The sequence below is a fragment of the Muscardinus avellanarius genome (genome assembly GCF_963383645.1).
Source record: "Muscardinus avellanarius genome assembly, chromosome: 12".
In the NCBI taxonomy this organism is placed as follows: domain Eukaryota; kingdom Metazoa; phylum Chordata; class Mammalia; order Rodentia; family Gliridae; genus Muscardinus; species Muscardinus avellanarius.
In genome coordinates, this window is record NC_137798.1 from 13,549,657 (window position 1) to 13,576,929 (window position 27,273).

The 27,273-nt window shown below is 55.2% G+C and overlaps 2 protein-coding genes across 5 annotated transcripts; one reads left to right on the forward strand and one right to left on the reverse strand.

The window, feature by feature from the left end:
• Positions 1 to 963: 963 nt before the first annotated feature.
• STRC (stereocilin) lies at positions 964 to 19,389 on the forward strand (the record flags this gene model as incomplete). Its single annotated transcript, XM_080708267.1, has 29 exons — positions 964 to 1,015; positions 1,270 to 2,055; positions 2,138 to 2,162; positions 3,400 to 4,654; positions 5,621 to 5,683; positions 5,780 to 5,890; positions 6,057 to 6,223; positions 6,913 to 7,099; positions 7,218 to 7,333; positions 7,588 to 7,720; positions 8,012 to 8,194; positions 8,461 to 8,499; positions 8,651 to 8,818; positions 8,967 to 9,032; positions 9,930 to 10,055; positions 10,371 to 10,429; positions 11,318 to 11,441; positions 11,536 to 11,648; positions 13,514 to 13,649; positions 14,298 to 14,494; positions 14,663 to 14,753; positions 14,933 to 15,089; positions 16,333 to 16,502; positions 17,451 to 17,606; positions 18,180 to 18,322; positions 18,474 to 18,622; positions 18,779 to 18,876; positions 18,969 to 19,116; positions 19,301 to 19,389. The coding sequence occupies 29 exons, from the start codon at positions 964 to 966 to the stop codon at positions 19,387 to 19,389; spliced, it is 5,307 nt and encodes a 1,768-aa protein (XP_080564393.1).
• Positions 19,390 to 19,743: 354 nt separating this feature from the next.
• CKMT1B (creatine kinase, mitochondrial 1B) lies at positions 19,744 to 25,527 on the reverse strand (the record flags this gene model as incomplete). 4 transcript variants are annotated; one of them, XM_080706820.1, is made up of 9 exons in its annotated part: positions 19,744 to 19,860; positions 20,021 to 20,146; positions 20,304 to 20,438; positions 22,715 to 22,838; positions 22,932 to 23,017; positions 23,163 to 23,384; positions 24,274 to 24,369; positions 24,552 to 24,750; positions 25,379 to 25,527. In XM_080706820.1, 9 exons carry the CDS (start codon positions 25,525 to 25,527, stop codon positions 19,744 to 19,746), a joined length of 1,254 nt encoding a protein of 417 aa, XP_080562946.1. The 4 variants fall into 4 exon arrangements, with proteins under 4 accessions (XP_080562946.1, XP_080562945.1, XP_080562947.1 ...); XM_080706819.1 differs by having other exon boundaries at positions 24,552 to 24,837; XM_080706821.1 differs by lacking the exon at positions 24,274 to 24,369.
• Positions 25,528 to 27,273: the final 1,746 nt, after the last annotated feature.

A 27,273-nucleotide genomic window follows, 5' to 3' on the forward strand; every position in this document is an offset into this window, starting at 1 on the left:
ACACCCTAGCCCTATCCTTCCCTCCCTTCCTTCCTTCCTTCCTTCCTTCCTCTCTCTCTTTTTTCTTTCTTTCTTTCTTGTTTGCGGGTCTGGGGATGGAACCCAGAGGCATTTGACCTCCAAGCTACACCCCTAGCCCTACCTTTTATTCTTCATTTTTGAAACAGGGTCTCACTAAGTTGCAGAGGGCCTAAGTAGTTGAGGCTGGTTGTGAACCTGTGATCCTCCGGTCTCAGCCTCCCAAGTCCTGGGATTACAAGTGTGCGCCACCACGCCCGGCAACATTTTGGGGTTCTAGATAGTGAATCTAAATCAGCTCTCATCTGCACCTCTGTCTTCATTTCTCTTTCTTGACACCTAGCTGCCCATTTCCATTTTCTTGGGTTCCCTCTCTTCCTCTGTTTCCTCTCTTATAATCTTAGTACTGGGAGGCTGAGAAGGAGGATCACAGGTTCTAGGATAGTCTCAGCAACCTAGTGAGACCCTGTTTCCAAATAAGAAAATAGTTCCTCTGGGAGTGTAACTCAGAGGTAGAAGGCTCTGGATTCAATCCCCAGGACCCCTTTGGCCCCCCAAATCCTCCTTGCTGGCTTCTTAGGCTCTTTTCTTTCTCACAGTTTTCTACCGATCCCAGACTCCATCCCCATCCTTGGTGTCTGCCTACTTGCCCTCACACGCGGGCTCCTAGCTCAAGCTGTCCCCTGGGTCCCTCAAGGCCCCCAGGGATCCCCTATCACTGGTCTCTCACAGAAGCACGCCCTCCTCCAGAGCTGAAGGATCAGGTATTCGGTGGCTCAGGTGACAGCGCTGGTGTCAGGTTACAGATACTGTTTCTTGAAAGACCACACTACAGTGTCAGTGCGTCCCAGGGCCGCCTGCAGCGCTCTGCCCTGGCCTGGCTGTCCCGCACAAGAGGCGAGAATAACCAGTGCTCACCTCGAGGACCAGCGCGCACCTGGAAACATGGCTCTGAGCCTCTGGCTGCTGCTGCTGCTGGTGCTGCTGGCCTGCCCAGGTGAGAGAAGCCGTGAACAGGCTGGGGCTGAAGGGGAGCGCCCGGAGAAGTTACCTAAGAATGTGGCAGCTAACCCGTTAGATAAGAGCTGCGGGACAAGAGAGAGGGGGCAGAGACTGGTGCCGATGACAGGCTCAGCCCGCTGCCCCCTCGCCTCATCCTCAGCTCCAGGTAGGGGGTGGTGTGCTCTGGGGCCCGGCTGGCTGGCTTTGGGCACTGGGTGCTTTAGTGACTGCTGGCTTCTCTCTTTACAGTGACTCTGGCCCCCCCTGGGACTCTGTCGCTGCAGCCTGGTCTTTCCCTCCTCAAGTCATTCCTCTCCACTCTGGACCAGACACCCCAGAATTCCCTGAGCCATCTGCAGTTCTCTGCATTCCTGGCCAATGTTTCCTCGTCCTTTGAGCTGGGGAGAGTGGGGGAGGGGCCTGTGGGAGAGCCCCCACCTCTGCAGCCCCCCGCTCTCCGGCTCCACGATTTTCTAGTGACGCTGAGAGGCAGCCCGGACTGGGAGCCGATGCTGGGGCTGCTGGGGGATGTCCTGGCCCTGTTGGGACAGGAGCAGACTCCTCGGGACTTCCTGGCGCACCAGGCAGGTGTGCTGGGTGGGCTTGTGGAGGTGCTGCTGGGAGCCTTCGTTCCGGGGGGGCCCCCTGCTCCTACCAGGCCCCCCTGCTCCCGTGACGGGCCCTCCGACTGCATCCTGGCTGCTGATTGGTTGCCTTCCCTGCTGCTCTTGCTAGAGGGCACGCGCTGGCAGGCCCTGGTGCAGGTGCAGCCCGCGGTGGAGCCCACCAATGCCACGGGTCCCGATGGGAGGGAGCCAGCCCCTCACTTCCTGCAGGGTCTGTTGGGCTTGCTTACCCTGCCAGGGGAGCTGGGCTCCGAGGAGGCTCTCTGGGGTGGTCTGCTACGCACAGTGGGGGCCCCCCTCTACGCTGCCTTCCAGGAGGGGCTGCTCCGTGTCACTCACTCCCTGCAGGATGAGGTCTTTTCCATGATGGGACAGCCAGAGCCTGATGCCCATGGGCAGTGCCGGGGAGGTGAGTGCCACCAGGGCGGGGCGGGATGCCCAGGCAGCAAGGGTAAGATGCCGTAGTTCCCTTCCTGGCTTTTCTCTCCTAGGCAACATTCAACAGCTGCTCCTTTGGTGAGTAACAAGAGCTCAGCCCTGAGGGGTGGGGCCTGAGAAATCCGGAGGAGGAGGGCTGACAATCAGTCTTCAGAGACGGGGGTGGGGGGAAGCCGAGGGGAGCAGCGAGGCAGGGGGTTTGGAGGGTGACTCTCTGGGTTGGTGTCCTGGCTCTGCCTCTTCCTAGCCAGGTGACTTTGGGCACATTACATACGCTTTCCATGTCTCTGGCTCTCCATTTGTAAAACAAGGGAGCACATAAGTTGATGCTGTATGTGTAAACTGCTTAGAACAGTACCTGACACATAGTGCTTACTAAATGTTAGCTATAAGAGAAGAGGCAGAGCCGGGCGTGGTGATCCCAGCGTTTGGGAGGCTGAGACAGGAGGATCGTGGTTCTCGGACAGCCTCAGCTGCTTAGTGAGGCCCTTTGAAACCCAGTGAGACCCTGTTTCAAAATAAAGACTAAGAAATAGCGCTGGGGTGTAGCTTGAAGGTAGAATGCCCCTGGGTTCCGTCCCCAGACCTGCAAAAAAAAAAAAAAAAAAAAAAAAAAAGACTAGGAGCCGGGCGTGGCGGCGCATTCTTCAGAGGCTGAGACAGGAGGATCGCAGAGGTTTGAAGCCAGCCTCAGCCTTAGTGAGGCTCTCAGCAACTTAGTGAGACCCTGTTTCCACATAAAGGATAAAATAGGTCTGGGAGTGTAGCCCGGAGGTAGAAAAGTCCCTGGGTTCCACCCCCAGTACCACCAAAAAACAAACAACAACAAAAAGACTAAGAATAGGGCTATGGGTGGAGCTCCAAGGTATGATGCCCTGGGCCCCATCCCCTGTACAAAAAAAAAAAAAAAGAAAGAAAGACGCAGTAGGCAAAACCAAAAACAAGAAGGCCGGGCCCCTCCACCCCCTCCCTAATCCTGCACCGCACGTCAGAGCACCGCTAGGCAGATTCGGTTGCCCTGCCCGGCTGATCTCCTGATAAGAGGCCAACCAAGAGTTGCATTTAAGCTACCTAAAACCAGATGAAAAAAGGAAAAAGGAGGGGCTGGGCTGACGAGGGTTCCTCTCCATTCCTAGGTGAGGCCGCGCCTCGGGAGCGTGGCTCTCCCGTCCCCCACCCCAGCGTTTAGACAGTACTGTCTAAAGAACACCTGTGCTTGCCACGCCCCCTGCAGGGCTCTGGGCCAGGGTCAGAATCCCCGGCTGGAAGAGCCCTGAACTGACCAGACCCTGCCTGCTCCTCCCTCTGCACCCAGGGGCCTCCGGCACAACCTCTCCTGGGACGTCCAGGCGCTGGGCTTCCTGTCTGCATCGCCACCCCCACCCCCTGCCCTCCTCCGCTGCCTGAGCGCGGGGGTGCCTCTGCCCAGGACTTCCCAGTCCTCTGCCCACGTGAGCCCTCGCCAGCGGAGAGCCATCTCTGTGGAAGCCCTCTGCGAGAACCACTCGGGCCCGGCACCACCCTATAGCATTTCCAACTTCTCCATCCACTTGCTCTGCCAACATGCCAGGCCTGCCACTCCGCAGCCCCCTCCCAGCACCGCTGCCATCTGCCAGACAGCCGTGTGGTATGCAGTGTCCTGGGCACCCGGCGCCCAAGGCTGGCTCCAGGCCTGCCACGACCAGTTTCCTGATCAGTTTCTGGACGCGATCTGTACCAACTTCTCCTTTTCAGCCCTGTCTGGCCCCAACCGCCGTCTGGTAAAGGGGCTTTGCGCCGGCCTGCTCCCGCCCCCCACCAGCTGCCCCGAAGGCCTGCCCCCGGTGCCCCTCACCCCAGAGGTCTTCTGGGGTTGCTTCTTGGAGAATGAGACTCTGTGGGCCGAGCAGCTGTGTGCGGAGGCAAGTCTGCAGGCTGTGCCCCCCAGCAACCAGGCTTGGGTTCAGCATGTGTGCCGGGGCCCCACCCCGGATGCCACTGCCTTTCCACCCTGCCGCAGTGGACCCTGTGGGGAACGGTGCCCCGATGGGGGCAGCTTCCTGCTGATGGTCTGTGCCAACGACACCATGTATGAGGCTCTGGTGCCCTTCTGGCCGTGGCTCGCAGGCCAGTGCAGGATAAGCCGTGGGGGGAACGACACATGCTTTCTAGAAGGGCTGCTGGGCCCCCTTCTGCCTGCTCTGCCACCTCTGGGGCCATCCCCGCTCTGCCTGGCCCCTGGCCCCTTCCTGCTTGGCATGCTATCCCAGTTGCCACGCTGCCAGTCGTCTGTGCCAGCCCTTGCTCACCCCACACGTCTGCACTATCTCCTGCGCCTGCTGACCTTCCTTCTGGGTCCAGGGGCTGGAGGGACTGAAGCCCAGGGGATGCTGGGTCAGGCCCTGCTGCTCTCCAGTCTCCCAGACAACTGCTCCTTCTGGGATGCCTTCCGCCCAGAGGGTCGGCGCAGCGTGCTGCGAACAGTCGGCGAGTACCTGGCTCAGGAACAGCCGACCCCGCCTGACTTCAATCCCGCCAGCGGCCTCGGCTCCCCCGGTATGAACAAGCTGGAGCTGCTGTCCTGCTTCAGTGTGAGTCAGCAACCGGGAAATAGCTTCTGGAAGAAGGGAGGGACTTCCAGGGGGATTCTTCTGCCCGTGAGAGGCAGCAACCTCATTATTCCTTCTCATTCTTCGACTGTCCCCCTTTCTGCTCCAGAGAGGAAAGGGATCAAGATAGAGGGTTCCGATGCTCTCCCTAGCAAGCTCCCTAGATCTGGGGGCTGAAGGCATACAGGAAGGTAAAGCAGAATGAGGAAGATCAGGGGGGCTATGCATCAGAAAACTTTGGTTAGGTTCACCGATGCCACAAATGAGTCGATAATTAGCTGGGTGTGGTGGTATACACTTGTAATCCCAGCATTTGGGAGGCTAAGAGCAGAGGATCACGGTTTGTGGGCAGCCTCAGCTACTTAGCGAGGCCCTTTGCAACTCAGTGAGAACCTGTTTAAAAAATAAAAAGACTAAAAAATAGGGCTGGGAGTGTAGCTTGGAGGTAGAATGCCCCTGGGTTTCATCCCCATTACCACACACACACACACACACACACACACAGTCAATAATTTAGTTCAGTTTTTCTGGGCTTCAGTGTCTTCTTTGAAAAGAGGCTTAAATATATTAAATATTGTAATTTATTCATTGACTGTTATGTGCACGGCCCTTTGCTAGAGTCTGTTTGTTAGATAAAGATTCCTTACTCCAATTTAGGGCTCCCTTCTTTAAGTCCTGGGTTCAGTGAAATGAAATTAACTAGACTCATAGAAATTTGGTTCAGATCTACATGTATTTGTTGAGCTAACTATGTATGTACCTGGCATGAGACAGGATACAGGTGAAGTTAAAGATGGGACCAGACCTAAAAGGAGCTTAATCTTTGAAGGGGCACACATAGCTTCAGATGAAGGCTCGGCATCCCCCAAGTTGTGTTGGAGTGTCTGGGGAAGCTGCGGGAGGTCAGAGGAGACATCTCTCTTGGTATCTTGTCTTTCTCCCCACCAGCCTGTACTATGGGATCTTCTCCAGAGAGAGAAAAGCATTTGGGCCCTACGGATTCTAGTGCAGGTAACAGGTGCAGGGCACATGGGTGGACTGGGTGACAGCCATTGCCGAGGCCCCTGCCTAGGGACCACCTCTCCCACCATGACCTTCTGTTCCCAGGCATATTTGCACATGCCCCCGGAAAATCTCCAGCAGCTGATGCTTTCGGCAGAGATGGAGGCTGCCCAGGGCTTCCTGACACTCATGCATCGTTCCTGGGCCCAGCTGAAGGTTGGCAGAGAGGGAGAGGGGAGCAATGGTGGAGGGGAACACAGGAATCAAGGTTGCCTGGAACCTGGCATTCAGAGGCTCGCCTTAGTGGAGGAAGGAATTCCAGAGAGCAGATGGCATGGATACTGAGCATCCCCAGAACCAGCTTCATTCCTGTGCTCCCCAGGTACCACCATCCGAGGAGCAGGCTGTGGGGCGCCTGACAGCCCTGCTGCTGCAGCGGTACCCACGCCTCACGTCCCAGCTCTTCATTGATCTGTCACCACTCATCCCCTTCTTGGCGGTCTCTGACCTCATGCGCTTCCCACCATCCCTGTTGGCCAATGAGAGTGTGTAAGCATCCCTTGCTCCTGCTCCTGCTAGGGGTGGGCCAGCCCCACCCATCTAGAGCTGCCCCTTCTCAAAATTCTATTAAGCCAGGGAGCCAAGATACCTGAGAAGCACAACTTAGAAGAAGAAAGGTTAAGCTGGGTGTGGTGCACACGCTTGTAATCCCAGCATGTGGGAGGCTGAGACCAGAGGATCACGGTTCTCAGACAGCCTCAGCTACTTAGTGAGGCCCTCTGCAACTCAGTGAGACCCGGTTTCAAAATAAATAATAAAAATTAGGGCAGGGGGTGTAGCTCAGAGGTAGAATGCCCCTGAGTTCCATCCCCAGACCCGCAAAAAAAAAAAAAGAAGAAGAAAGGTTTATTGGCTCAGGATACTGGAGGTGTCAAAGGCTTCAATCCATGGATGATCAGCTCCAAGAGGAAATGGATCAGAGGCAGAGCTTTAGGGCATGGTAGAGGAGGGAAAGCTGCTCTCACCTCATGGCAGCCAGGAGGGAGGGGGAGACAGACAGACAGACAGACACTAGCGAACATCACAATCCCCCGGCCCCAAGTGGTTACCTCCTATAGCGCCTAACCTGGCTGCACAGCCTAACACATGAGCTTCCCTGGCAGACACCTTATATCCAAACCATAACAGGGACAATAATTTGGAATAGGCAAAGGGTTAAGAGCTGGTATTCTCCCCAGGCTGGCTGCCATCCGGGATCACAGCCAAGGAATGAGGCCCGAACAGAAGGAGGCCCTTGCAAAGCGACTTCTGGCTCCTGAACTGTTTGGGGAAGTGCCGGCCTGGCCCCAGGAGCTGCTGTGGGCGGTGCTGCCCCTGCTCCCCCACCTCCCTCTGGAGAACTTCCTGCAGCTCAGCCCTCATCAGGTATGAGACTAATGTGCTTCGCTTGGCTGGCCTGGTGTGATGGTGGCCTGGTTCTCAGCGGGCCCCTCTAGCAAGGGTCCTAGAGTAACCTCAACACGAGCTGACCCTCCCGTCTCAGATCCAGGCCCTGGAGGACAGCTGGCCAGCTGCAGGCCTTGGGCCAGGGCATGCCCGACATGTACTGCGCAGCCTGGTGAACCAGAGTGTGGAGGACGGTGAGGAGCAGGTGCGCAGGTGAGTGGCTGTGGGACCAGCGTCCAGGGCCCGTGCGGGAGAGGGAGGTATGGCTGCCATGGTGGGTCAGTGTCCTAGCAAGGAAGCAGGGAAGAGGCCACGGCTCCAGGCGGTGTAGGGCTCCAGGAGAGAGGCCTGTATATGGTGCCCGCGCCTCCTCGTTCAGGGGTTGGTGTCTATTCCACATTCTCACAACGCCCCTGCCTTAGTCCCTGCCTGTGGCCATGGGAAGGCTGGCTTCATGTCCCCCTCAGGCTTGGGTCCCTCGCCTGTTTCCTGACCCCGGAGGAGCTGCAGAGCATGGTGCCCTTGAGTGATCCAATGGGGCCCGTAGAACGAGGGCTTCTGGAATGTGCAGCCAATGGGACCCTCAGCCCAGAAGGACGGGTGAGCCCCTCGACATAGGCTTCCAAGGCTTCTCCTGGGACCCTGCGGGTGACTTGCCCACTGTCAGCCACGCTCAAGCACAGTGGTGTGTTTAGGGTGCCCAGACCAGATAGGGTAGGGCCAGGAAGAAGCAGAGTAAGCGTGGAGGTGGTGGCACCCTTTGAGACCTTCAACCTGATCTACTCTGGTCCCATCCCTGGTTCCAAGTCCTAGCCCGTGCCCTGGGGAATTCAGATGTGGGATCAGAGTGGGGGTCCAAGGTTCATCTGTCTTTTTCTCCTTTGGTCCCAGGTGGCTTATGAACTTCTGGGGGTGCTGCGCTCATCTGGAGGAACCGTGCTAAGCCCCCCGGAGCTGCGAGTCTGGGCCCCTCTCTTCCCGCAGCTGGGCCTCCGCTTCCTGCAGGAGCTGTCAGAGCCCCAGCTGAGGGCCATGCTCCCTGCCTTACAGGGCGCCAGTGTCACCCCTGCCCAGGTGGGCCTGCCTTAACCCCTGCTATCCATCCCCCAAAGCCCTGTAATCAAGAGAGTCACATGGAGGTGTGCCGCCAGCCCCTCCATCCCTGGGTGAGCCCTGGAGGTGAGCCCTACCCCAGGGAAGCCCCCTCACTCACCGTCCTCATGTTCAGAAGGCCCCTAAGTCGGGGTGGCACTGGGGGTGTTGGAGGGCACCCCGGGGACCGTCCAGCACTAGGCTGCTTTGACCCTAGGGCTGTTGCTTCCTGTTCCACCCTGTCACAGGCCTCCCTGCTGCTCACCCGGCTCCTCCCGAGGCACGATGTGAGTAGGGGCACCCTCTCCAGCAGCCTGGAGGCCCGGGCCCCCTCCCTGGCCCCGCACCTCCCCTGTCGGCCCGCCGCACGCTGGGTTGTGATTATGGTCCCCCACGCCTGCCCCGCTGCTCAGGCCTCTGTCTCTCTTGCCCCTCAAGCTGTCCCTGGAGGAGCTGTGCTCCTTACACCCTCTGCTGCCAGGCCTTGGCCCCCAGACACTGCAGGCCATCCCTAGGCGAGTCCTTGTCGGGGCCTGTGCCTGCCTGGGCCCTGAACTGTCTCGCCTGTCAGCCTGCCAGACCGCAGCGCTGCTGCAGACCTTCCGGGTATGAGCGCACAGGAAGGGCGAGAACATCAGGGAGCTGGTGCTGGTGGGAGGAGTCCTGCAGCCAGGGAAGGCCCCATTCACTTACACGGGGGCACGCGTGCACACACACACATACATACACAGTACCACTACCAATTTTCACACAGGTGAAAGATGGTGTTAAAACTATGGGTACAACAGGCACCGGCGCAGCTGTGTGTATCCCTGGGCAGGTACGTGTGAACTCTCCTTTCCGTGTGCTAGCACAATCTCATCTTGCCAGTGCTGCCCTGCCCTGCACACTTACCCTGCAGTGGCCCTGGAAGGTTAGCTTAGCTCTGTGCCCACCCAGATGTTAGCAGCTCTCGCCAGATCCAGGTGCAAGACAGCATGGTCTACACTGTCCTATAACGTCAAGACCAGAGGGCCTGAGAATTCTCCCCAGCCAACCTCTCCACGGTTCAAAGAAGCTAAGGGACAAGCCAGGCATGGTGGCGCACACACGTAATTCCAGTACTTGGGAGGCTGACACACCAGCATTGCAGGTTCAAAGACAGCCTCAGCAAGTAGTGAGACTCTCGTCAACCTACTGAGACCCTGTCCTCAGAATAAAAACAGCTGGGCATGGTGGCGCATGCTTGTAATCCCAGCATTTGGGAGGCTGAGACGGAGGATTGTGGTTTGTGGACAGCCTCAGCTACTTAGTGAGGCCCTTTGCAACGTAGTGAGACTCTGATTCAAAATAAAGAATAAAAAATAGGACTGGGGGTGTAGCTCGGAGGTACAATGCCCCTGTGTTCCATACCCAGTACTAAAAAAAAAAAAAAAAAAATAGGGCTGAGAGTATAGCACAGAGGTAGAATTTCCTGGGTTAAATCCCCAGCACTACAACACAACAACAACAACAACAACAACAACAACAACAACAAAAGAAGAAGTTGTTAAGGGCTCATCAGATGCCTGACTACAAGCGCTTGACCAGTGTCCTCCGGTGGGAGGCCCCTTAGGTGTTCATTGCTGCAGTGGCAAGTGCCCCTCCACCCCCTTCCTAGTCCCTCTCTGTGCCCGGGGCCCCTGCTCGGAGGGCTCGGTGCAGACCCTCTCACCTACTGTACCCCTCACACCGGCAGCCCGCCCCCACCACCTGGCCAGACTGCCTGCTTCCCCTGCTCCCATTAAAGCTGCTGCAGCTGGACACTGCAGCTCTTCTGGCAAACCGAAGGCGCTACCGGGAGCTGCCCTGGTCTGAGCAGCAGGTAATCTTCTCATTTTTGTCCTCTCTCAATCCCTCTCTCAATCTCTTCTACTTTCTTTACCCTATTCTGTAGGATCCATTATAATCTCTCCTCTTCTCCTTTTTATTCTTTGCCTCTCTCCCTCCTCCTCCTCTTCCTTCTCCTCCTTCCTTCCCACTCCCCCCTCTCTCTGAAATGAGTAGACATTTGGGAGAGTGGGGACTGATGGGGCTCATAGGATGGAGATGATGGAGAGGCGGGACTGAGTCCAGCACATCTTACGTCCTTGGGACAGCATCTCTGCTGGGAAGCGGCTCTTCTTTCTTTTTCTTACAGGCTCAGTTTCTCTGGAAGAAGATGCAGGTGCCCGCTAACTTGACCCTCAGGAATCTACAGTGAGTCACTTGTGTTGAGTGGTTAGTTTAATTCAACTAACTTTTTTTTGGGGGGGGCGGTTGCTGGGGATCGAGCCCGGGACCTTGTGCATGCTAGGCCAGCATTCTACCACTGAGCTACATCCTCAGCCGCCAACTAATATTTCTTTAGCGCTTACCGTGTTCCGGGTACCATATGATGTACAGGCTGGGTATCAGGGATGATGAGGCACGGTCCCAGCCTCATCAGCACTCTCCTGGCTCCTCTCCCCTTTCCCTTCTGCCCTTCCTTCCACTCTGCCATTCCTATCTTGAGGAGAGTTACGGAACTCAGAAGAGCTGGGCTCAGGCCCTGTCACCTACTTCTGTTCTCGGGCAAGTCATTTAACCTCTCTAACCTTGGTTTCTCTTTTAGAGAATGAGAATTAAAAATGGTACTTACCTCATGGGAGTGATTGTGAAGACTAGGTGAAATAAAGCATAGAAGGTCTTAACACAGTGCCTGGCCCACTGGAAACTCCCAAAATATATTTGCTGTTATTAGTTTAATTCACGTTGACTTCAGAGTCATTGGCCAAAAATAAGCAGGAATAAGTAGATATCACTTTACCTGTAGCCACAGTAAAAGAACAAGGGGTTTCAGATCCTGAAGTCATGGCTCTAGTCTCAGCCACGCTTCCAGTAGATTGGTTTGGAGATCATCACTTGACCTCTGTAAACCTAATCTTGATTTTCTTCTCTGCTAGACAGTGAGGATGTTATGCGAAGTCAGTGAGAACACCTGTGGACACACATTTCTCCACCTGTACATGACCATAAGTGAACGTCTGTCTGTGCCCAGAGCACAGACAAAAGGAGCAGACAGGCTGCAGCATGTGTTACAGCCTCTGCCCACTCGCACACCCACAGGGCTCTGGGCAACCTGGCAGGGGGCATGTCCTGCGAGTTTCTGCAGCAGATCGGCTCGATGGCAGACTTCCTTGAAGTGGTGCACATGCTCTACCAACTGCCCACTGGGGTTCGAGGGAGCCTGGTGAGAGGGGCACTTGGCCTTAGCGGGAGCAGGGAGGTTGGAAGCCTGGGTGCCCGGCTCTGTACTGATCCTGCTTCCCCACCCTGTCCCACAGAGGGCCTGCACCTGGGCGGAGCTGCAGCGGAGGATGGCCATGCCCGAGCCGGAGCTGACCACCCTGGGGCCGGAACTGAGTGGGCTGGACACCAGGCTACTCCTCGACTTACCGTAAGTGCGACGGCAGGAGATACCGGTGCTGAGAAAGGCCCCGTGGGGTTGGAGGGCTGCCCCTGGGAATGCCCCACGAGGCAATTTTTCATCTGGCGGGCGCCTGGCATTATTTGTAGCCCAAAGCAGAGGATTCTTTTCAAAGTTGCTCTGTGTAGTGATGAAATCCCAGAATGTGGCTTCCACATGAGAGGAACAACGCTGTTTTAACCTGCTATGTACTCCTAAAGTAACCTGGGCCACATTCATAGAGGTAGAGTATCTGAAATGAGGGAGACGGTGACCCAGTTCTGCAGACTACAATCTCCAGAGGATTGGAGTCTGCCGAGTGCACTGTTTTCTTTATATTCTGAAAAGTTAAGAAAGAGAAAATATATGAAAAATGCCTTCAAATCCCTGAAAGGCGATCAAGTACAAAGTATATGGGCATATTTCTGAACGGTTCTATGGGGAAAAGACTAAGATTAATGAATTAAAATTAGGTGTCTAGCCGGGTGTGTTGGCATGTGACTATAATCCCAGCACTTGGGAGGCTGATAGAGGAGGATCACAGGTTTGAGGCCAGCCTCAGCAACCTAGCCAGATCCTCAGCAACTTAACCTGTTTCAAAATAAGAAATAAAAAAGATCTGGGGGTATAGCTCAGAGGCAGAATGCTCCTGGTTCAACCCCTCATACCACACACACACACACATGCACACAAAATATTCTTCTCTTCCCATTTTTACTCCATTGCTATCTGCACCAGAAGTCAGCGAGCGAGAGAGCGAGGGCGAGAGAGAGAGAGAGAGAGAGAGAGAGAGAGAGAGAGAGAGAGAGAGAGCAGGCTGAGCCTGCAGGCTTCCTGGGGAAGTGATGAGGGCAGAAGCAGGTGACTCCGTCCTTACTCTTTTATAGGACTTTCCATAGATTTTTGGCTCTTAAACAACTTGAACTATTTCCAGAACTGGCAACCCTGTACAGAGCACAAGATGCCGTGTGTGTGTGTGTGTGTGTGTGTGTGTGTGTGTGTGTGTAAAGGGGATTGAAAATGGGGGCATTCTACCACCAAGCTACATGCCCAGCCCGTTCTGTTTGAAATAAGGTCTTGCTAGGCTGCTGAGATGCTCACTAAGTTGCCGAGGCTGGTCTCAAACCTGTGATCTCCCTGTCTCAGTCTGAGAATTACAGATGTAGGCTTAGGATGTCACTGCTGATTTCTGGGCAAAAGGGCTTTATTTATTTTGGTGTTACTAGGGGTGGAACCCAGGGGCTTTCTACCTCCGGGCTACACTCCCAGACCTATTTTATAATTTATTTGGAAACAGGGTCTCATTAAGTAGCTGAGAGCCTCACTAAGTAGCTGAGGCTGGCTTTGAACCTGTGTGATCCTGCTGTCTCAGCCTCCCAAGCTCAGGGATTACAAGCGTGTGCCACCACGCCCAGCTAATTTTGTTTTTTGTGAATTTCATTCAAATTTGCTTACAACTATCAGTTCTCTGAGATGATTTAGAATCCCAAGAGTCTGGATGAGGTGAAAGATCCTGGACCATAAACCAGAAAAACCAATATCCTCATTTATGAAAAAGGGATGAAAAAAAATTGTTAGTGATACTTAACAACTGGGGATTTGGCGGCCATTAGGGCAGGTAGGATTGTCTGGGGTTTTTTTAGGAAGACTAGAACTATGTCACTCCTTCTTGTTCTCTCCCTTCAAGCAAATGGTGGCAATTGGCTCAGGACCGTTCAGTATCAGCTCCTGTCCCTGTCCAGGGTCACAGGGCTTGGTCTCTGTTACATCTCATCTGGGAAGTGCAGGGCTCTCTGGTCCCCTCTCAACTTGGCTCCGTCCCCACTGAGTGCCCCTGTGTCCAACTGCTGTGACAGGACCCAGCTGATGGACAGGCTGACCAGTGAGTCCATGATGTTGGTGGTGGAGCTCGTACAAAGCGCTCCAGAGGAGCTGCTGGCACTGACCCCACCCCGCCGGGCAGCCCTGGCAGAGAGGGCCCTGCAAAGCCTGGTAAGAACCCCTGCCGGCTCAGAGCCTCTACCCTGGGCGACGCTCGCCCCTCAGACAGTGCACCCCATCTTCTATGCTCAGCCTTCCCCGCTTGCAGCCAAACACCTCCCTATCGACAAGGCCCATGCCCTAGATCTGCCCATGGATCCTGTTCCTGGATGACATGCTTCCTGTTTCTTGTCTACACCTCTCAGAGTCCAAGAAATTCCTTGCTGCTATCTGGGCTCATTCACTGTTTAAGAAAGTGAACAAGCCGGGCGTGGGGGCGCACACATGTAATCCCAGCATTAGGGAGGCTGAGACAGGAGGATTGCAGTTCTCAGCCAGCCTCAGCTACTTAGTGAGACCCTTTGCAACTCAGTGAGACCCTGTATCAAAATAAAGAATAAAAAGTAGGGCTGGGTGGGGGTGTAGCTTGGAGGTAGAATGCCCCTGGTTCCATCCTCAGTACTGCAAAAAAAAAAAAAAAAAAATGAAAGAGAGAGAGAGAGACAGACAGACAGACAGACAGACAGACAAAGGCAGTGAGCATTATAGGGTGCTAAGTTGGGAGAAGGAGGGAGAGAGGGCTAAAGTGCTTGGGTCTTGATCTGAGCCTGGGACTCTGAGTCAGAGGGCTGTTATCCAAGGCCTGATGCTCTTCTGCAGGCTCCAAAGGAGACCCCGATCTCAGAGCAAGTGCTGGAGACACTGGGCCCCCTGGTTGGATTCTTGGGCTTGGAGAGCACGCGGCGGATCCCCCTGCCGATCCTGCTGTCCCATCTCAATCAGCTGCAGGGCTTCTGCCTAGGGGAGACATTTGCCACAGAGCTGGGGAGGCTGCTATTGCTGGAGCCTGTTCTTGGGTATGCACCTTTGAGAGCTTCTGATTCTAACTTATCCTCCTGCCCCTTAACCAGTGGCAGCCCATCCGCTTACCTGAGGTCCCGGAGCCCTGCGTCCTTCCAGTCCTGGCGTGCCCTCCTTGCAGTTGCCTCCACTCCCCAGCCCACTGTCTTCCTTCTGTCCCCCAGGAAACCAGAGTTGTGGAGCCAGGATGAAGTAGAGCAGGCTGGACGCCTGATTTTCACTCTGTCTACTGAGGCTATTTCTTTGATTCCCAGGGTGAGGTGAAGGAACGGGACGGGGTAGACTGGCGCCGGGTTGGGGACCTCAGGCCAGGAGGATGAGTGCAGCCCAGACCTGGGGGAGGCACTAGCCAGAGGAGGGCTTGGGGATGGGTGCTGCAGTGGCTGACCCTGGCCAGTCAGGTCTCCCCATCCTCCCTTTACCTTACCACACAGGAGGCCTTGGGCCCAGAGACCCTGGAGCGGCTTCTAGACAAACAGCACAGCTGGGAGCAGAGCAGAGCCGGACAGCTCTGCGGGGGCCCACGGCTTGCGTCCAAGAAAGCAGCCCTGGTCGCTGGGCTTGTGCGGCCGGCGGCCGGGGGGCTCCCAGGTGAAGCTACCCAAATGCTCGTTAGTCCAGCAGGGGTAGAATCAGACAGTGTAGTCAAAGGCCTGTGGGTGTAGCTCAGTGGCAGAGCACTTGCCTAGCCTGCACAGGACCCTGGGTTTGACCCCCAGTACTGCAAAATAAATAAAGTCTAGGCTATGGGTATGCTGAGCCCTCTGAGCAGATTTGCAAACCTTCTGTTCTCTGAATTTTGGTGATCTATAGAGCAAAAGGATTAGAGAAACCGGGCATAGCATACACCTGTAATCCCAGTACTTGGGAGGCTGAGACAGGAGGATCACAGGCTGGAGGGCAGCAACCTAAGGAGACTGATTCAAAATAAAGATAAAATAGGGCTGGGGTGTAACTTGGGGGTAGAGTGCCCTCGGGTCCAATCTCTAGTACAAATAAATAAATAAATAAATAAATAAATAAATAAAGCTGGGCGTGGTGGTGCACACTTGTAATCTCAGCATTTGTGAGGCTGAGACAGGAGGATCGGAGTTCGTGGCCAGCCTCAGCTACTTAGTGAGGCTTTTCACAACTCAGTGAGACCCTGTTTCAAAATAAAAAACAGGGCTAGGGAGGGTAGCTTAGAGGTAGAATGCCCCTGAGTTCCATCCCCAGTGCCGCAAAAATAAATAAATGAATGAGTAAATAAATGGCTGGAGGTATAGCTCAGAGGTAGAATGCCCTGCAGGTCATTCCCCAGTACCACACACACGCACACGCACGTGCGCGTGCGTGCGCGCGCGCACACACACACACACACACACACACAGAGTCATTGAGAGGGAGGATCTTGAGGGTCTCTTCTCCTTCAAGGGCTCTATAATTCGGGGAGTCTCCCAGTCACCTGGTTTTTAGCCCAGGCTCCATTTATCCTTTCCTGTATCAGCTCACTCAGCTCCGTGTTGGCTAAGTGTGGAGCTGCTGGGCAGATCCCTAGAGTAAAAGGGATTGTTTGGGGCTAGAGACCTGGGTTCTAATTTAGCTCTGCCATTAAATACCTGAGCAGCCTCCTCAGTAATCCAGCTATGTATGCAGTCGGGGCCTGTCCTCTTCAATTGCTTCTTGTTCTTATCCCCTCTAGAGTCCTGTGAATCTCCTCTGTGATCAGCCCTTGACCCGTGCTGCCCATACTACCCCATCCCCCAAAGGCTGGGAGGCTCATTCCACCTATAGGTATCTCTCTGGGTACATTTTAATACGACACTCACCCCCTCCCTTGCCTTCCCCCCTTCAGAGCCTGTACCGAATTGTGCAGACATACGGGGGACCTTCCCAGCAGCCTGGTCTGCTACGCAGATCGCAGAGATGGAACTCTCAGACTTCGAGGACTGCCTGGCACTATTTGCGGGGGACCCAGGTCTGGCGCCTGAGGAACTACGAGCTGCCATGGACAAGGCAAAGCAGGTTAGGGCTGGGGGCTCGAGGAAGTTGGCTGTGAGACAGGAGAAAATGAAGAGTTGGGTGAGAGGCAGGGACATCGGAGCTGAAATGCCTTTGGAGGGTATGGATCACAGGGAGGAGATAAGAGGGAATCGATATTAAGAAAAGAGCTAGTGCAGGCGACAGAGGGACAGGAGCAGTGGTTTCCAGGTTTCATTGTGCATCAACATCATCTGGGGAGGAGGATTTTAAAATATTAGTCCTGGGGTCCCACGAGACTAAGAACCCCTGAGGAGGGCCTGGGCACGTGTATTTTAACAGACACCTCAGGGAGTCTGGTGCACACGGAAGTTTAGAACTGGCCAGGCATGGTGGCATATGCTGGTAATCCCAGTACCTGGGAGGCTGAGACAGGAGGATTGCAGTACGCAGACAGCCTCAGCCACTTAGTGAGGCCCTCTGTAACTTAGTTGAGACCGTTTCAAAATCGAGAATAAAAAATTAAGCTGGGGGTGTAGTTTGGAGGTAGAATACCGCCGGGTTCAATCCCCAGGACTGCAAAACACCCAGAAAAAGAAAGTTAAGAATTCATGGACTATGCAGGGCGTGGTGGCTCATGTTTATAATCCCAGCATTTGGGACGCTGAGGCAGGAACTCAGTGAGACTCTGTTTCAAAATAAAGGATACAAAAAATAGGGGCTGGGGTTGTACCTCGGAGTGGGTTTCATCCCCTGTACCGCAAAAAAAAAAAAAAATTAATGGGCCAGAGTTTGCTCCTTCCTACTGAGAGCCCCCCACCCTTAATCAGAGGAACTATGACCCAACACCCTCATTCTGCAGTTGAGGAAAATGAAGGAGGGCAAGCGATTTGCTCAGGGTTGCACTGCGAGGTCAGAGGCAAGACTAAGCCCCCGCGTTTTGAAGTCTCGTCCTGTGTCTTTTCATTGGTGTTGTTCCTCTTTTCTTCCTAGCTGTGGGGTCCCCCCCGGGGACTCCGTCCAGAGCAAATTCTGCAGCTGGGCAGGCTCTTGGCCGGTCTAGGAGAGCGGGAACTGCAAGAGCTGAGCCTGGTGGACTGGGGAGTGCTGAGTGCCCTGGGGCAGGTTGATGGCTGGAACACGGTCCAGGTAACAGCCGCTCTCCTTGCCCAGGCCTCCGCCTCTCAGATCCAGACCTCTGTCTTTTCCTGTGACCTTCCCCAGCTTAGCCATTCTAGCTTTTCTTAGTAGCCCATGCTGGTGACAGTAGGGACCCTGTTTATTCACTGTAAGGCCCTGGACACATTGTATTCTCCATCTCTTTTTTTGGGGGGCACCCTATTTGCTTATTCTTTTTTTGGGGGGTGGGTGTCAGTAATCTTCCTTCTGGCTATTGGATCTTCTGATCTTAATAAAAAGATGCCAGGCGTGGTGGGGCAGGCTTGTAAACACTGCGCTTGGGAGGCAGAGACAGGAGGATCATGCAGGTTCGAAGCCAGTCTCTTAGTGAGACCTTGTTTCCAAATAAACTATAAATTAGGTCTGGGAGTAGGAGTGTAGAAAGCCCCTGTGTTCCATTCCCAACACACACACACACACACACACACACACACACACACACACACACACACAGTTCAGTAGCACCTACCACTTTCCTAAGCACTTCCCCACCATTAATTCATCAATCCCCCACTCTCTCCTCTCGTGTGCCCCCCGCCCCAGCTCCGGATGGTGGTGTCCAGCTTCCTGCGGCAGAGTGGTCGGCACATGAGCCACCTGGACTTCACTCACCTCACGGCGCTGGGCCACACGCTCTGCGGGCTGCGGCCGGAGGAGCTGCAGCACATCAGCAGCTGGGAGTTTAGGTTGCGTGTGGAGGCCGTGATGTGGTGCAGAGGGGCTCCCTGCACGAGGGTGGTCCCACGAGGAAGTGAGCCCACCGGAAGCCATCGCGGCCCCATCTCTGTGCCCAGACTCTCCCCAAAGCTGAATTCCCTTCCTCCCCATCCTCCACAGCCAAGCAGCTCTCTTCCTGGGTAAACTGCATCTCCAGTGCTCCGAGGAGCAGCTAGAGGTCCTGGCACACCTCCTCGTGCTGCCTGGTGGCTTTGGTCCAGTCAGTAACTGGGGGCCCGAGATCTTTACTGAGATCGGCACCATAGCAGGTGGGCTGCTGGTTGCCAGAGCTGGGCTTCCCCATGGGTGGGCCGGTGGAGGGCTGCCCTGGGCTTCTTAAGTGTTTAGGCAGGTAAGGGGCTCAGGCAATCTGGGAGTAGTTGGAGACGTTGTCTGTGACATTGCGATCCTGCTTCCTTCAACAGCCGGGATCCCAGACCTCGCGCTTTCGGCACTGCTGCAAGGACAGATCCAGGGCCTGACCCCTCTGGCCATTTCCGTCATCCCTCCCCAGAAATTTGCTGTAAGTTTTGGTGAACTGGGGTGTGGGTGACAAGAAGAGGACAGGGGCCCAAGGGGAGCTGTGCGGGGTACCGACTGCCGCCCCGATTCTAGGTGGTGTTCAGCCCCGCACAGCTATCGAGTCTCACCAGCGCTCAAGCGGTATCAGTCACCCCCGAGCAAATGGCCTTTCTGAGTCCTGAGCAGCGACACGCGGTGGCACGGGCCCAGCACGAGGGGAAGGAGAACCCAGTACAGCAGGGTGAGTTTCTGGCTGCACTGGCTGATCCAGACGGAAGCCCCAACTTGGTGCTGTCTGTGTGCCTTTACTAGTGCCCAGGAGCTCCCTGGAGCAGAGGGGTCTACAAGTCGAGTGTTTCCAAGTGTTGGTGCCTCCTCTGGGGAAGCAGAGTTGTGATATTCCTCCATTCCTTATCTCATTTTAGGGCGAAGCTCAGCCTGGGGCCTCCGAGCCGGGTCACAACCCTTCTGGGCCCTGGTATTGACCCTTGGCTTTGCTGGCCGCCTGCTGTGAGCCTGTCTCTCCAGTGGAACGTGATTTGTGGGAGAGAAACCTGACGTCAGAGTGAATAAAGTGGGAATGGGAGTGATGAGGGAATGTGGATAAAATGCTAATGTTTCCACCCACTGAGAAGCAGTGTTCCCGGCCTGCCTTATCTGGAGTCTCTCCATCATTAAAACCACTTGCTTCTTTTCACTTCCTGGAGGCTGCCCCCTCCTCACCCCAAGAGAAACAACACAGACAGCTGAAGGAGCAAGGGCCTTTACTGGGATGGGGCAGGGAGGGGGCAGATGTGGGGCGAGGAGATGGGTCACCATGAAGTGGCAGACGTCCTGGGGATCCTGAGCCATCTGCCACGGTGGGGAGTTAATGTTTGTTGTGGATGAGAGGCGCAGGGATGCGGATGTCCTGGCCTCTCTCCAGGCGCCGTTCGCAATCAATCAAGTAGTTGACTCCATCGATGACCAGCTGCACCAGCTCCACCTGGAGGACGCTGATCCTTGACCTCTGCCCCTCAGTCGTGCTGACGCACTTGCCTGCCTCCCCACTCGGCCCTAGTTCGCTTGGGATTCTATTACATCCCTGAGGCTCACACACCGTCCTTGTCCTTCACCTCTCCTCACCCCCATCCGCAGGATCTCACCTCTGACTTGCCCAGTCGATCCAAGTTCGAGATGTCAAAGACATTGCCTGTGGCAGCAGTGTCGACTCCTCCGGTGCCACGCTTCTGGAGTCTCAGGTTCTCCAGGATCTTTGGGAAGCGGCTGTCCTGGGGGGGAGGCGGGGTCAGTAGAGGCAGAGTCTGGTCCTACCTGCTCAGAGCTCTTTACCCACACTATGTCTGGCTCCTTTCAACACGCCCAACCCCTCACCCTCACCCCACCCCATTCACTGACACCCCCACCCAAACCCCACAGCTCCTTTACTTTGCTTAGCAGGGGCAGTTTGATGTGCACCCCTGCCCGGAGTCCAGTGCCCAGGTTAGAGGGACAGGTCAAGATGTATCCCAAACGCTCATTCCACATGAACTCCCAGCCACGCTCCTGGATCAACCGCTCCACCTGTGTCCACAAAGCTTGTTAGTGAAAAACCAGGGATGTGCGGGCCCTCCCGTGGCAACTCTAGAAATGTATTTATTTATTGTGCTGGAGATTGAACTCAGAGGCATTCTACCTCTGAACTACACCCCCAGCCCCCCCTTTTTTTTTATTGAAACAGGATTTCAGCAAATTGCTGAGGGTATCACTAAGTTGCTGAGGATGGCCTTGAAGCTACACTCCTCCTGTCTCAGCCTCCCAAGTACTGGGATTGTAGGCGTGCACCATTGCACCCAGCTTTGAGATATATATAGGGGTTCTTTTTTTGGTGCTGGGGATTGAACCCAAGGGCATTCTACCTCTGAGCTACACCCCCAGCCCTAATTTTTTTCTTTTTCTTTTGGTACTGAGGGTGGAACCCAGGGGCTTTTCTACCTCTGGGCTATACTCCCAGACCTATTTTATACTTTATTTGGAAACAGAGTCTCACTAAGTTGTGGAGGGCCTAAGTAGCTGAGGCTGTCTGAGAACCGCGATTCTCCAGTCTCAGCCTCCCAAGTACCGGGATTACAACTGTGCGCCATGACACACACTTGAGATATATTTAGAAGAAACTTGACTGTGAATGATACTAGTTTTTTTTTTAATTTTTTATGAAAACCGTCGTCATTGTCATCATGCATGCAAGGTAATTTTGGTATTGCAAAGTTATAATGCATTTATTATGCCTAATGATAAGATTATGGAAAAATATCTTGTATGTGGAAGGAAAGAAATTCGAGGGAGTGATGCATTAAGGACAATCTAGGGAAATGAGCGGAGGTGGTAAAAACAAGAAACGATTGCTTATTCAGTAAATTCTACACCGATTGATAGAAATGAGGGAGAAAGGTTTGCAATAGAAGAGGCATAAGCGCTTTCTGCTAGCAGTGGAGGGAGTACCTGTGAGAAAGCAGAGACGCGTGTGAAGAGAAGAGCCAGAGGCCCAAGGGTGTGTGTGTGTGTGTGTGTGTGTGTGTATGTGTGAGGGTGGGGGAGGGTAGGAAGGGTGTGCTTGTTTCACTTAACATGTGGGATCTGCTGGAGTGGCACGAACACGACTACCCAACATGAGCAATGGGGCCCCATGGTTCTTCAGAAGAACCATGGCCCGGGGGGAATTCTTACATGCCGAACCCTTCCCCTAAGAATAAAAATGCAGTCGGACGTGGTGGCGCGTGTCCGTAACCCCAGTACTTGGAAGGCTGAGGCAGGAGCTTTGCAGGTTTGAGATCAGCCTCAGCAGCTCAGCAAGGCTCTCGGCAGTTTAGCAAGCCCTTGTTTCCAAAATGAAAGCAATAAAATAACACAAATAAAATAGGGCTGGGGTGCAGCTGGGAGGCAGCATGTCCCTAGGTTCAATTCCCAGCACCAGAAAAAAGAAATAGAAATACAACCAGCAATTACTGAGCACTTATTTTGGACCAGTTATTTTATCCGCATTATTTTATTTAATGTCTCGCAACAACCTAAATTGTAGGAAGTCTTACGACCTCACTTTTACAGATAAGGAAACTGAGGCAAAGCATTTAAAGAGTACTTCCCTATCTACTACTCACAGTCAAACTACGTTACCTGTTAAAAATAACGTATGTCCCAGCCTGAATCTACAAAGGGAGTTCTCTTTCTTTGCAACTCCAAAATAGAACTGTGTACACGAGATTATGCCGTAAGAATGGGTTCAGGGCAGTTTCTGATGTGGACTGCGGAGATACGGCCCGTACAGGAGTGCAGGTTGAATTCAGCTCCACCTAGAGCCTCGCATTCCGGAACTCATCTGCCACCTTCCTAATCTCCCTCCCACTCTCAGCGTAAAGCCTCGACAGACCACTTGAGCACAAATAAGGAAATCTAGACTTAAGGCCCGCTTTGGCTGAGCTGGGGAATGACGTTAGAATCATGAACACACGAATCTCTCAACTCCTCAATCCATCCAGGCTGGACCGTGGAATTGTCCTCATTGCACACCTGCCATCCCGTGCAGTAATTCCTCCTTTGCCTTGTCTGCAACTGCTTTATTTACTTCCTACGTTCTTGACATTCTTTCCGTCTTCCTATCCTTGGAGCCACCACATGGCCTGGTTGTCCCAGGACAGTTCTGGTTTATGCCTATTGCCCTGGCGTGACAAATGGTGACCCTTTCTCTTTACTATCAGAAACACCCTATTATTGGTTGACAAATATGACAGTCCATCCACCTCTGCTGCTCTTTGGTGTCCTTATATTCTCCCGCCCCGCCTCCCCGTGCATCCTTCTCCCACCTCCTTGAGGCCCCGGCAGAATCTTTCAAATACTCTCTTCATGTTACCACCCTTCTCCATGGAGATGACACGCGTGTGGTCCTCCTCGTTCACCCAGATCAGGAAGCTCTTCTCATTGTTGTGCCTGAGGGCGGGGTAGAGGGATCACATGGTGGAGGGGAATGGTTTTTTTTGTAGGCACAAAAGAGGACAAAAGAGGTAAAGAACAGCCTCCTACCAAATTCCACGAGCATCGGGCCAGTCTCGAGCCATTCCAGCTGCGGTGAGCAGCGGGGACACAGGCTTATCAAATAGAAAGTGGTCCTGGGGAGAAGAGAACAGCCTGGGTTAAGAATGGGGGAAGAATCCTCCCGACAGAATGGGCCTCTGGCCCGGCCTGGCCTCCCCTCCTGCTCTTCTAACCACCTGCTCCCCACCCTTCCCCCAGCCCCCCCTCAAGGACCCTCACATCAATCAGCTGCTGCTGCTCAGCCTCCGTCATCTCGCTGAGCCTGTAGTAGCGTCCCGCCAGGTCGCCCTTCAGGCCGCTCAGTGCATCCACCACCACGCGCTCCACCTCTCTCCGCTCTGCCCGGGTGCAGGCTGGAGGCAGACTGAGTCCCCGGATGCTTCGGCCAGTCCTGACTCGTGAGGACAATACGTACCTCTCATCAAAGTAGCCAGAACGGATCTGAGGGGTTAGAGAAATGACTGTAAGTCCCAGGAACCCTGTGGGTAGAAGTGAGGTGAAGGAGAGATCGCAGGGATTAGAGGACTCTTCAAGCATTCCTCCAGCATAGTTTGGAGGGAGGGGCTCCTTGGGCAAGCACTGCTGCAGAAGCCTCCAGCCGTGGGGTATTATCATTTAAATCCACCTCACCCTTGCAGGGCGTGGTGGCGCACACCTGTAATCCCAGTACTTGGGAGGCTGAGACAAAAGAATCTGGGTTTGTGGCCAGCCTCAGCTACTTAGTGAGCCATTCCAGCTGCCGGGAGCAGCGGGGACACAGGCTTATCAAATAGAAAGTGGTCCTGGGGAGAAAACAGCAGGGTTAGCGAGACCCTGCTTCAAAAAAAAAAAAAAATAGGGCTGGGGGTGTAGTTGAGGTAGAATGTCCCTGGGTTCCATCCCCAGTAGCACAAGAAAAAAAAATACAGAAAAAAATAAAATCCACCTCATCCTCTCCACATCTGCTATTCCTTAAGATAGGATTCTTTTCCTGCCTCAAGATTAAAAGCTCAGCAGTAAAATGCCAGGCATGGTGGCGCACGCTTGTAATCCCAGCCTTTGGGAGGCTGAGACCAGAGGATCACGGATCGTGGACAGCCTCAGCTACTTTGTGAGGCCCTCCGCAACTCAGTGCGACCCGGTTTCAAAATATAGAATAAAAAATAGGGCAGGGGGTGTAGCTCGGATGTCGAATGCCCCTGGGTTCCACCCCAGACACCCCCCCCCCACAAAACCCCAAAATAACTTCAGCAGTATAATGCCCACGAGTGAGTAAACACTCAAGGTGGAGACTCCCAAGAAGAGCTTCTCGCACCAGGCGGCGCAGATGGGAAGCGGCGGCTTGGCCCACCTTGGTGGCGTCCAGGTCAGTAGTGTGCTTCATGGTTCGGGGGTCATATCCGTTGTGTCGCTCTTGGATCACGGGGTCAAACAGGTCAGCAAATATCTGCAGGGAGGTAAGAGGAGCGGTGGTTAGAGGGGAAAATCTCACCCTGCTGATTTCACTGGGTTAGAAAACTTGAGTATGTTTGGTCCAGTCTTGAGGGAAGTGAGGGATCTTTAAGGGAAAGGAGGTGGGGTCACTGGGAAGATGACTTGGGTTGCCAGGGAGACTCTGGGGCCCCCTACCTCATAGGTCTCCTCATCTCCAGCCACCATGCCCACAGTCTTGATGAAGGGGTGGCCAGGGTTGTCCACGCCAGTCTGGATGCACTGATCTAGCGTCCATCCAGTGGGTGTGGTCTTGTCGCAGAGCCGGGCATAGACTGCTGGGGTCAGGTGACTGGCCATGCAGTTGTTGTGCTTTCGGAGGTCTGGGTACTCAGCGCTGGGGAGGGGGTACCCAGTAACCATGAGGCCCAGGGACCTACACCTAGGGCTGTCCGCAGGGGGCTGTCCAGTTAACCATGGCTGGCTCTGCTCCGTGGCTCCGCGGGAGAAGGGGGAATTAGAGGTAGGCTAAGCCTTGATAATCCCTTTAGGGACTTTCAGGGTCTCTTCTCTCCCAGCAGCTCTAGCTGCCTGGGTGGCTGGTTGGCTCAATTTCCTCAGATCTGCGGTTCTTTCTTCCCATGAAAACAACGTTAGAGATGGGGGAGGGGAAAGGCCAAGGCAGAGAATTCAGGAAAATGGGGGAGAACAGCAAGAACAGGAGACGGAGAATGAGAAGAATAGTTCCTGGTCTTTGGATCAGGGGTTTGGACAATGGATGCAACCAGAATTCGTAGGGCCGGAGCTGGTCTTGGCGGCAGGGCCCGCGGGTTACAGGTCCCCGCAAATGCGCTGGCTTTATGGGTTTGGCCCCACTCCCACCCCACCGAGGCCGCCACACCGTGCAGCCCCCGGCTCCAAGGCCTTCGTCATCATAGTGCTCCCGGGTGGCCCGGGTCCTCCCCCTGCCCCCGCCTGGGTTCCCATCACCTGCCCCCTCCCGGCAGGCGCGCAGGCTCCGGTACCTCGGGGGATACAGCCTCCGCCGTTCGCTGGCGGCGCGCACCGGTTCTGGCCGGAGCAGAAGCCCAGCAGCTAGGGACCCAGCCCCGGCCAAGGCCAGGAGCCGGAGTCCCGGGCGGGCGGACCGCAGGCGGGAGAAGGGACCAGCCATGGCTTGGGGGTCCGGTACTGGGTCCCGAAGCAGGAGCTGGAGCAAGACAGGAGCAGGGATGGAGCGGGAGGCCACGGGCCGACCAGGGCCGGAGCTGGTGGGAGGATGAAGCCAACCCGGGGTCGAGGCGGTGTGCGGGGCCGGAGCCGGCGGGCGCCCCCGGGCTGCAGGCAGGCGCAGGGAGCTGGGGCGGGCGGCGGGCGGAGCCGCGGAGCCGCAGTGTGGGGTGGGGCTGCCCAGGCCCCGCCCCCGCGGCCGCGGCTAGGTGAGCGGGAGGGTGGGCAGCGCCCGCCAGGTGCCAGGGACGCGGGGTCGCGCCCCGCGGGGCAGGCCCACCCGGGGAGGCGGCGGCCCGGGTTTCAGCACCACCCCGAGGACAGCACCAGGGGCCGGCGGAAAGCGAGCGCCTGCCCGGGCCCTGGCCTTCTGTGGGTGTGCAGGGTGGCTCTGCCAGCCGCCCCTGGGCTCTCGGGCGGCCCCGGCCACCTCTCCATCTCCCCGGAGGAGGCGGCCGCGAGAAGGCCGTGGAATAAACTCGCAGACCAGAGGGGGCCGCAGGGCAAGCGAGGGCCCGAGGGGGACAGCAGAAAGACACCGGGCTCAAGGTGACCTTTTCCTGAGAACCAGGAAGAGGACCGAGGCTCCTCCCAGGCATACCTGTGCGCTCCTAGGAGGATGACACAGGGCTCCCCGAGAGGAATCCAGGAGACATAACTCTTCCCCCGTCTTTGATGCACCCCCCACTCTGCAGCTCTCCGCTCTCCCCCGCCTCTCCTCCTCAGGGACCCCACCCCGCCCTCCCCCACCCCGCTCCCCATTCCCCACTTCACCCTCGAGGCTTTGTTCCCTCTTCTCCAGGCTCAGACCTGCTTGCTGCTCACAGGGCCCCTCTGAGCAGGTTGTGCGAGCCTGCTCACCTGTGGGTTGCGCTGGGGGTGGGGTGGGGTCGCGCAGGGAATTGCTGGCTTTCTCTTCCTGCTCTCCCTTCGCTTTCCTCTGTGGCTCCCAGTTCCTGGATTGGAGGGGCTTTTAAAGAGAGGAGGGTGTGGTGAGATGACTGGGTGTGGAAAGGAACAGGCCGGCGCAGGCCTCCAGCCGCCACCGGGCTTCCCCTCTTGGCTGCCTAAAGCTGTTAATCCAGAGTGTAAGGGGCAGGGTGTTCAAGGGCACGAGGTCATCAGGGGATCTCTGCCTTCTTCTTGGTCTGCTCTCCTCCCCTCTTTCCTCATAAAAGAACCCCTCAGATTTGAAAAGGCTTAGCTCCTGCAGGTCCAAGTGTGACTGGGTTTGGGGTGTAGCTCAGTGGTAGAGTGCTTGCCTACCATGAGGCCCTGGGTTCAGTATCCAGTACTGCAGAAAAAGTAAAGAAAAGAGGAGGAGTGGACTTGGGCATGACCTGACTTTTGTCCTGGCAAGAAGGAGGATGAATGCTGGGGCTGAAATAGGGATGTGGGGCTTCTGTGTGGTCAGTTAAGGTGGAGAAGAAGCTGAGCCCTGGGGGCACACGCCTGCAATCCCAGTACTGGGAGGCTGAGACAGGAGAGTAGGTTCAAGACCAGTGACAGCAGCCTAGATGCTGTTGCAAAATAAAAGGGCTGAGAATGTAGCTTACAGGTAGAATGCCCCTAGGTTCAATCCTCAGTAAAAGAAGGAAAGAAAGAAAGAAAGAAAAAAGATGGAATAGACATATTGGCATTCGTCCCATCCCTCCCATCCCTCGACTCTTCTAGTATACTCACAACAAAA